The sequence below is a fragment of the Vigna angularis genome, chromosome 8, assembly GCF_016808095.1.
Source record: "Vigna angularis cultivar LongXiaoDou No.4 chromosome 8, ASM1680809v1, whole genome shotgun sequence".
Classification (NCBI taxonomy): domain Eukaryota; kingdom Viridiplantae; phylum Streptophyta; class Magnoliopsida; order Fabales; family Fabaceae; genus Vigna; species Vigna angularis.
In genome coordinates, this window is record NC_068977.1 from 15,692,940 (window position 1) to 15,702,578 (window position 9,639).

Below are 9,639 nucleotides of genomic sequence, written 5' to 3' on the forward strand. Positions count from 1 at the left end.
TTTGATGTGCAAGTTCATGGTAGTGATTTGGTGCTGTTTTGAGTTGTGCAGTGCACTTGAGAGAGCAATTGGCTTCAATATGAGCTGGATGAGATGATTGGCAGAATTGGAGAAAGTGCAGCTGCTGTGAAGGCTTGCAAGCCTGCTGCCACGCTGGATAACTGAAGTCAAAGCTGTCTATTTGTATTGTGCTTAGCTGTCAAGCTTACCACATTTGGCTTAAAATGTGGTAAGGCATAATTCTTGAAACTTAATGCTAATTGGTACTGAAGGTTTTCTCCTTAACTTGTGCTGTAGACAATATATTTTTCTTATTTCAGTTCTATGTATTGTTTTATATGCTTTCACGGCATTCTTTCAGCTTCTGTCCACCATCTTTAATTCAACATTTGCTCAATATTGTCAGGATTGTGTGAGTGAACTCATGAGACATGCAAGACAGTCAAATATCCCAATAGTTATAGATGGGGTAGGTATATTGAGTTTTAGATATCTAGCCCAAGGTTGACTAACATGTGAATCCTCTCATTTTTTTCACTTTTATGTTTGAGCATTCTCATTAAATTTCTGGGTGTTGTTCAGGATGGTCTTTTTCTTGTTACAAATAATCTTGACCTTGTTCGTGGCTATCCCTTAGCTGTTCTAACACCAAATGTCAATGAATATAAGCGTCTTGTTCAGAAAGTACTGAGTTCTGAAGTAAATGATGTAGATGCTCCTCAACAACTGCTATCTCTTGCCAAAAAGTAAGTTCCTCGATTCAACTTACTAGATTTTTTTTATGTCAATGCTGTCAGACAATTGCTCTTTGTGTTATGATGTTTATGAAACATGTATCCAGACAACGAGTGAGTTGTAAAATTCTGTGCATCCACACATGTACTTGGACTAACAGAGTAGTAAAAAAGCATCTGTTAGTTTTCACTCGAGTCTGTGTAATATGTAAAAGCAGTATATAATCCTTCTGATTGATTTTGCTAAAAGAAAATTAATATCTTTTAACAATGAAGGGAGTTAGATAATAGCGTAATGCTTAAATAGTTTGCTTTGATCCCCAATGTGTAGTTATTTCTCACTATTATCTATGTTGTGATTCAATGCTCCACTTTATTTACAATTATGGAGTGTTGTTAATGAACAGGATTGTCGGTGTTACTATCCTAAGGAAACGAAATTCTGATCTTGTAAGTGATGGTGACACAGGTAGTTCTTTCACCAATATAAGTCTTATTTTGTTCTTTATTTTGGAGGAGGGGGATCAAAGATTTTGCTTGAATAACAATATTCTGCAATGGCAACAAAGAAGTCTTTCATTTTAAATTAGTCTGTTTCGGTGCACGTGTTGGGTGTCTCCTATGGCTATATTAATTTAGCAGGTTTTGGAACTCAAAAATTTTCTATCCATGATTAGTCATGGTACAAACGACTCCAGTGGATAAATTGTATCCGCATAAAGAATATTAATAGAGATTTGCAAATGCTAAGAAGTCGTTTGTGATTGTGGTATTATTTTCATTTATGCAGTCAAATCAGTGAGCATATATGGTTCTCCTAGACGTTGCGGTGGCCAAGGTGATATCCTTTCTGGAAGGCAAGTCCTCTGTTCTTGTTTCAAAATTCTCGTGTGCTATATTATGTTTGGGTGGTTCTTCTCTGTGAGATGGAAATTTCTTTATTTTCCGTAGTTGATTTTTCTAGTGCCAAATTTGCTGATGAACTTTCAAGTAGAATATTGATTTCCTGTTTAAATGAATAAATCATATCCTCATCTTTTTGGCTGGAACACAACTATATCTAATACTTAAAAGTACTTCTGGAAGGAGATTATTTCGGTAATGCTGTTTAGACATTCTTCATTAGTTCTTCTGAGAATTGAAGTAAAGTGACTCAATTACTGATTGGTGGCAGGAAGTATTTACTTATATGCTGTTGGCTAATCTTTTTATTGATGGGAAGAAAATGGAATGACATTACTATCCTCATTACTTGAGTTTTTCAAAATTAAGATAAAATAAAATAAAACATGGTAGAATCCATTCCATCCGACGCTTCTGACCTCCCAAATGTTTTTGGGGATTATGGAATCCACTTACACTTTATTTAATATGATTTAAAATCTTTACTCCAGTCCTCGTTGGACATCGAGTGATATCTTTAACCCATTTCTTGACATCCTACTCCATTGCAGACGTTTTTTTAGCTCCATTGATATCATTAATTGTGCAGTTGGAACATGAAGTTTTTTTTATGCTTATCTTAAGTGGTGCAGTGTGGCTGTCTTCTTATCATGGGCACGTCAACATATCTTGGCTGCTGATTCAAACTCGAATCTCAGTTGTAAAAATCCAACAGTTTTGGGATGCATTGCTGGGTCTGCTATATTGAGGAAGGCTGCATCACTTGCTTTTCTAAAGAAGAAAAGATCCACAGTCACTGGTGACATCATTGAATGCTTGGGACAAAGGTAGTGTATTATAGGACGAAATTGTTTGTGGGATTGTGACCAAATATTTTTTAAGCTTTTGCATTCTTTGTTGCAGTTTGGAAGACATTTCTCCTGCCAGTTAATTCACTCTAGATGCTCACCGTTGGCAACCAAGTTTACTTATCCTGCAATAATATTTTCTTTCTTTGTTGAGTTTTCTTCTTTCTTGTCTTTATTTCTCCCATTTTGGTCTGCTTTTTTTATTTTGAATATTTAAAACATGTCTGCCTGTTTTGCAATGATAGCCAAAGTGTGTGGAACAGAGTTTGGCTAAAACTTAACGTTAAACGTGCACATGTGAAACTTAAGTTTACTACGTTTTTTGAGCTGCCAAACATTTATTGCACTTTTCAAGACACCAAACAGAAAAGCACCTACATTTTCATGCACTTGATAAAAAGTTGAAACTTAAGTTTTTAAGTTTGCAAAAGCTACCCAAACCCAAACTGAGTTTATGGACAAAGTTTTATTCTTTACTAAATTTTGCAGTGTTTTTATTTATTTTTTAAATTTGTTCATTTTTTTACTGGAGAAATTATTTTTGTAAATTAATTAATTTAATGAATATTAGACAAAATTATTATTTATTTATTTTTATTTTTTTAATTTAAAACTATTGTTGCATTAAAATACTTTATAACTTTTATTGTATGTAATTTTTTCATAACACTGTATGAAAGCTTAGATACAAATTTTGTTTTAATTTGAATTGCACAAAAAAAGTAACTTAATAAAAACTAACAAATTGAGTCTCTGTAATATTAAAATGAGGTTTATTTCTGTAAAATAAAAAAATTAAAAATAATAAGAAAATATATTAAATGAGAAAAACTAATAAAAAGATTAAATAAATTAAAATTTACTGTAATTTATCGAGTACCAAACATACTCCTTGTAATAATGTGTACTATAAAAATAATCATTGAATTCATTACCTAATTTATCACTCTCCAACTATGAATTGCATCTTCTACAGTAGTCTTTGAAGATTACATCAATATGATTTTCAAGGATAATAAATCAATATTACCAGCATGCATAGTTAATTTTAAAATAAAATAAGTTAATGTTTGATTAACACAAGTTCTAATAGTTTATATACACATATACATACATATATATAAAATAAGTAACACTGTTATATTATTCAAAATTCAATCTATTAAATATTAAAACAAGTTCTAAAAGTAACACAAGTTATGAGATATGTACTTTTTAAAAGTATAATATTGAATCGTAGTAAGACAACTCTAGTCAATTCTAAAATTACATTAGGTCTAACGTTAAAATAATATGTCATAATTATTCTCGCAGAAAGACTACTAGTGATTTACGATAATACTTTATTTGAGTTTATATTTTACAGAATAATTTTAAAAAAAATTATAAAAAAATAAAGTAAAATAGAAATACTCGCATATATAACGTAATTTTTCTTTTAATAAATATCCCAAAAGAAATAAATGAATAATAGACAAAATCTTTCAGACAAAATGGATAGAGAATATTTATTACTATTAAAAGAATACTTAGATAAAATATTCTTTTTTATTCAAAAGGTAAAGTAAGAAAAAAAAAAATAAAGAAATATGGAAATTAATTAGGCATTTTTAGGAGAAAGAGAGAAATAAAAAAGTGAGTCAGACTTATTTTTACTTCCTCCCAAATTGGTAGAAAGGAGTAATAATTACTTTAAACAACATAATCCCTCTTTAACACCTAATAATTAATCATCTTATTTTGTAATTTTCTACTTCTTTCTTATTTTTCATGAATCAAATACTCCTATTTTTACTTTCTTCATTGCCATATTCGTGTGTCCTGTTTTGTTCCGTTTTTAAAACGAAACCAAATATGGAATGGAACTTTAATATCACGTTGTGCTGCGTTCTCGCCTGCAGAAAACTCGAATCTCTTCACGTGCTAAAAAGAGTAGCAAAAGTGAAGGATACTAAGTTCAATTTGTATTGTTCAGTGGCAATGCTATGGAATTGATTTTTTTGTAGTTTTGAAATTTTGAAATAGAATGGTCGAAGGAAATTTAGAAGCAGAGGAGTTTTTATTAGATTGACAAGCGTTACTGTACACTGATAGAACCAAGTGCTGATAAGAAAAATACTGATAGAACTAAGGTACTCCATTCATATGCCTCATTGCAGTGGTTATTTCTCCAAAGGAACCTCTATTGTCTGGCTGCAACAACTGCTGGCCCTTCCACCTGATGTATATATATCATTCAACCAGTTCATCAAAGGAGATCAAAAGACACTAACACTGATCTAAAGAATAATGTATTTGTTTCATTTTGTTACCTTGAAGGTTGCACCCCAGATTTCCTCCTCCTTAGCAGGAACTGCAGTGATCTTATTCTTAGGATTTTCATAACACATCAATCCTCCAACAGCTGTGGAGTAGAAACATCCTGTCCAATTAGAGAGCAAGAGTTTGAGCAATGAGAGAAAATGTTTTATTCTTAACATATTGAGAACAAATTAATGGGAATGGTGATACAAGTTAAGCACCTTGAGGGAAAGAAGCAAGTGACTTGCCACAAGCACCTTTAAGCAATTCTGCATCATCAGCAAATGCTACATAGCCATCAGCAGTAATTCCCCAATACAGAGGTACCTTACCATATTGATCCTGCCAAAAATAATAAAATCAAAATGAGGAAGAAATGACAAGTTACAGTGTATGCTGTGGGAGTGTGATTACTGACAGGCCAAAAACAGGGTGGAAGTGGATTTGTCAAACAGTATGAACGCAAAGCTCCCACTGAGATGGCCAACAACGTGATTAACAGGGTAAGGTGCTCGGTCACGCAAAGCTTTGTAAGCCTCAATCACCAACAATACTTCATTGGCTGACTTCCCCAGTCCATACTGTTGTCTCAAGTGCCCCAAATTCTCAAGGACTCCCTCAAACAAACAGAATACCTCATCCTTCACTACAAAAGATCTGCATTTTCCACTCAATACTTAGTTAGACAAACCAAACTAACCTTTCTTCTTATTCGTATACATAAAAAGAAAAAAACTTTTAACTTTTCATTGCCCAATTCCTGCGACTAATCTCCGGTTTTGACTGCAAAAACCTATTAACCGTTTCGATAAGACATAGGTTTACTTGGTACAGACAAAAAATATTCTGAACGATCGTAGAATGTTCAGATTTAGATTTACGGAGAAATAATCAGATCCGGTACGCTTGATTAAACTCGTTGGGCCATCATGGAACCATGGAGCCTATTGGGCCGTCCAATTGCCCCATGTAAAATCAGAACATATAAAATAATCAGATCCATTCAACCATACTTTCACTTATCACAGTCACAGACAATCACTTGGAATATTCTCTTCGGGGACGATAGAAGCAATAAACTACGTAGAGGTTTAAAAAATGGAATTTAAAGTCTCTAAATAAAATTTAAACCTATTCGTATATTATAGTTTCATTTTTCAAGCAATCATTCGATACTTGATTATAAATGCTTTTAATAAAATTTGAAATCAATCTTACACATTATCGTATTATTATATTATTTCATATTATAAAGAAATACGAAAACATATTTTTCATTTTAAGGAATTAAAAATAAACAAATTCATACGGTATTAACAAGAAACTTGAGTTTTGTAAGTTGAAATTAGCAATTACCTTTACCTATTTATTCAAACAAAACCATTTTAAAAATAAAAAATAAAAAGTAAATCTGACAACTTTTCCAATGTGTCGCAAGAACCAACCACGGTAACCAGTAACTACAGTTATTTCACTCACTAACTCGTCGTGTGTGAGTCACGACGATCAGATTTGGCACCATCAACCATACGATCATTTTACGATTACCTTTTTTTTTCCTAGAGTTTATAATTAATATTTTTGAAGTTGAATGATTAAGGAAGGAGCAGCGGTGGTTTATTTTACCTGGGTTGAAACGGCGACTCGTTGTGATGGGTATAAGCTAGGTGGACATGCTCTCCGATCTCCACCGACACTGTGGAAGCGTTTTTCTCCTGGAACCGCTTCCACAGCGCCGCCGCCGTCGTCTTCGGCGACGCGGTTCGGCTGCCGGCGGCCACGAGCTCGTCCGGCGGCGAAACGATGGAGCTGCTGAATACACCCAACATTTTACACCCCTAAACTGTTTATTTTCCTTTTCTACGCATTCACCAGAATCTTCTTACAGAATGGGATGGGAAGAAGGAGCGCGTGTTCATTGGCTTTATAGAGGGAGCCGGAAGGGTAGTTTAGTCATTTAATTTTAAGAGTATCTAATAATGATGCTAATTGATGAGTTTAGACAGGTCACACGTGGGACCCAAATCGGCGTTACTGCAATCCGACAACATCAGCGAATGGATCCCACAGCCTGATTCAATGCGACTTTCATCCTACGACTCATATTGCTGCCACGTCCTCCCCTAACATTTCATGATATAACAGTTCAACCCATTTCGTCGTGCTAATTTTGGAAAGGAAAAGGTTTATTCGACAACATATTTTTGACAATAATTTAACAATGATACGTGTCACATTATCATTGGTTGTTTTTATCAAATTTTTTTAAAAGTTTCATTTTCTCTTCGAGGACATCTTTGGAAAGAATGTTCAGAAACATTTTGGTACCTTTCACTTTCTGAAACAATATTCAGAAGAAAAACCTATTCCTCTCTTCGAAACTCTCTCACCGCCTTCGACATTCCTCATTCGAATCTCCGCCACCGAAATGCTGTGTTTATCCACTGTTGTTCGTTCGTTGCTTGGGTCCACCGTTATCTCCGGAGGAAGTCGTCTCTCTCTGTCCGCCATTGAAGTGTTGTCTTTGTATCGCTCGTGCTATTGTTCCTTCGTCGGTTGGAATAAAGTTTCTCTTAACATGGCCTTTTCTTGGGGTAAGTTGTTGTCTATTGGCTTCTTGGTTGGGGTATTGAAATTATCAAATGTGTTAGTAATCTTTATATCTGTTAGTTCTTTTTGCTTTTGGAAAATTATATTATTTTTTTAATTATTTCTCTATATTTACATATTTGGAATTTTTGCAGCCCAATTTTTTGGTTCTTGATTTGAGATATTTGTTTTGCCAGAGAAAGGTAAAGTATGTAATCTTTTTTATAGACTTTTGTAATAACTAATTTATTAGGAGCCTTGGTGATTGAGAACATTAGGTATTATGCTCATCAAACATATGATTTGTTGATGTTTGATAATAGATGTTTCAAATATAATTTGTTGATGTGATTAACTAGTAGGTGTGTTATACTTTTTTTTTGTTTTTTTGCATTTCCCAGGCACAAAACCTTGAGTTATTTTTTGGTATGTTGTTAAAAAATTGAACTGTGGGATGATGTTCTCAATTACAATGAGAAAAGTATGCTTGATTACAACAATGTAAGTATCAGTAACTTTGTTAAAAGACTAGATGATTTTGGTATTGTGTTAATTTTTTAAAGTGACTTGTGTTGATTTCAGGAGCAGTTGCAAGTATTTAGACAAAAATATATATGGACTGGATTCTAGACAATGACAACGTGTGAAGAGAACAAGTGCTGCAACACTTAGGATTTTATAGGTTTTCAATTATATGTTGATTAGTTGCCTAGATATTTACATTGTATGAGCCTTGTACATGTTTTTTGTAAACAAAAGATTATGATTATAAATGTTGGGTAATATGTACTGATAATATATTATATAAATAAAATTTCAATTTTGATAGAGTACCATACGTTTTCTCCCAGTGTTGTTCGACCATATATATTGAAACCTTTTTTTGGGGAGCAGTGTTCATCTAGCTGGGGAGTACCGTTGAAGTTTCTGTACAAATTACCCTTTTTCCTCTGGTAATCTATTAATCGATTACCAGAGGAAAAAGGGTAATTTGTACAGAAACTTCAACGGTACTCCCCAGCTAGATGAACATTGCACCCCAACTCTGTTTTTCTGACCTTTGCTACTTGTTTTGTTCTTAACTTTCTCCACCAAACTCTAAATTACTTGATTCTTGTTTTGTTGGAATCTAGACTCAAAGAGCTTTCCAACAAAACAAGAATCAACTCATTTGGAGTTCGGTGGAGAAAGTTATGAGCAAAACAACCAGCAAAGATGAGAGGTGGTAGAAATATATAAAACGTTAACTTTAAGGAATTAACTGCACCTTCTCAGATGTCCAAAAATTATAAATTAGTAGTCATTGGAAATATTTTTGAGTCTACTTTCTAATAAAAAAAGAATCACATCATTTGGAGGTCTGTGAAAAAAGGTTATGATTAAAATAGTCAGCAAAGGTCAAAGTTGACAGCATGGATTATGCACCTCACCTCAATTGGAGAAAACCACCTAAATGGACATTTTTATTTTGAAGAAATCAATGACCTAACCTCATTATTGGTGCAGGGAGCACACCCAATAACATTGAACTCACTCACCCATCTCAAAAAAGGAAAAATTCAACAAAAATAGAGAATGGGGAGCATTGTTCATCTAGCTCGGGAGTACAGTTGAAGTTTCTGTACAAATTACCCTTTTTCCTCTGGTAATCGATTATAGGGGTCTTGTAATCGATTACTACAGGAAAAAGGGTAATTTGTACAGAAACTTCAACTGTACTCCCCAACTAGATGAACATTGCTCCCCAAAGTCGTTTTTTGTCCCCAAAGTCGTTTTTCATTACTCAATACCCTTCATTATTTCGTTTATATTTGTTTAATATTGAAGTATTCCAACTTGAAGTGTTCCATTAATGATCCATCGACAAAACTTTCAAAAGACAATCATAACGAATCCAAAATATTCCTGGGGAGTAGTGTTCATCTAGCTAGGGAGTACAGCTGAAGTTTCTGTACAAATTACCCATTTTCCTTTAGTAATCGATTACAGGGGTCTTGTAATCGATTACCAGAGGAAAAAGGGTAATTTTTACAGAAACTTCAACTATACTCCCGAGCTAGATGAACACTACTCCCCAACTTTATTTTTCTGACCTTTGCTACTTATTTTGTTCTTAAATTTGTCCACCGAACTCGAAATAACTTGATTCTTGTTTTGTTGGAATCTAGACTCAAAGAGCTTTCCAACAAAACAAGAATGAACTCATTTGGAGTTCGGTGAAGAAAGTTATGATCAAAACAACCAGCAAAGATGAGAGGTGGTAG

At 33.6% G+C, this 9,639-nt stretch overlaps 2 protein-coding genes and 1 long non-coding RNA gene across 6 annotated transcripts; 2 read left to right on the plus strand and 1 right to left on the minus strand.

Moving 5' to 3' along the window:
* Nucleotides 1–89: 89 nt before the first annotated feature.
* On the plus strand, nucleotides 90–2,793 carry LOC128193622 (ATP-dependent (S)-NAD(P)H-hydrate dehydratase-like). 4 transcript variants are annotated; one of them, XM_052867550.1, is made up of 7 exons: nucleotides 90–229; nucleotides 407–469; nucleotides 583–746; nucleotides 1,142–1,203; nucleotides 1,525–1,591; nucleotides 2,270–2,464; nucleotides 2,541–2,793. In XM_052867550.1, the coding sequence occupies exons 2-7, from the start codon at nucleotides 425–427 to the stop codon at nucleotides 2,566–2,568; spliced, it is 561 nt and encodes a 186-aa protein (XP_052723510.1). In that variant the 5' UTR covers nucleotides 90–229; nucleotides 407–424; the 3' UTR covers nucleotides 2,569–2,793. The 4 variants fall into 4 exon arrangements, with proteins under 4 accessions (XP_052723510.1, XP_052723513.1, XP_052723511.1 ...); XM_052867551.1 differs by having other exon boundaries at nucleotides 124–263; XM_052867552.1 differs by having other exon boundaries at nucleotides 142–272.
* Nucleotides 2,794–4,525: 1,732 nt separating this feature from the next.
* On the minus strand, nucleotides 4,526–6,682 carry LOC108344409 (stem-specific protein TSJT1). The gene is made up of 5 exons (XM_052867592.1): nucleotides 6,413–6,682; nucleotides 5,207–5,443; nucleotides 5,008–5,132; nucleotides 4,798–4,907; nucleotides 4,526–4,703 (listed from the first exon to the last, which is right to left on the minus strand). Exons 1-5 carry the CDS (start codon nucleotides 6,613–6,615, stop codon nucleotides 4,668–4,670), a joined length of 711 nt encoding a protein of 236 aa, XP_052723552.1. The 5' UTR covers nucleotides 6,616–6,682; the 3' UTR covers nucleotides 4,526–4,667.
* A 1,098-nt stretch (nucleotides 6,683–7,780) lies between these two features.
* On the plus strand, nucleotides 7,781–8,171 carry LOC128193811 (uncharacterized). The gene is made up of 2 exons (XR_008245112.1): nucleotides 7,781–7,876; nucleotides 7,958–8,171. It is a non-coding gene; the product is annotated as an uncharacterized LOC128193811 (long non-coding RNA).
* Nucleotides 8,172–9,639: the final 1,468 nt, after the last annotated feature.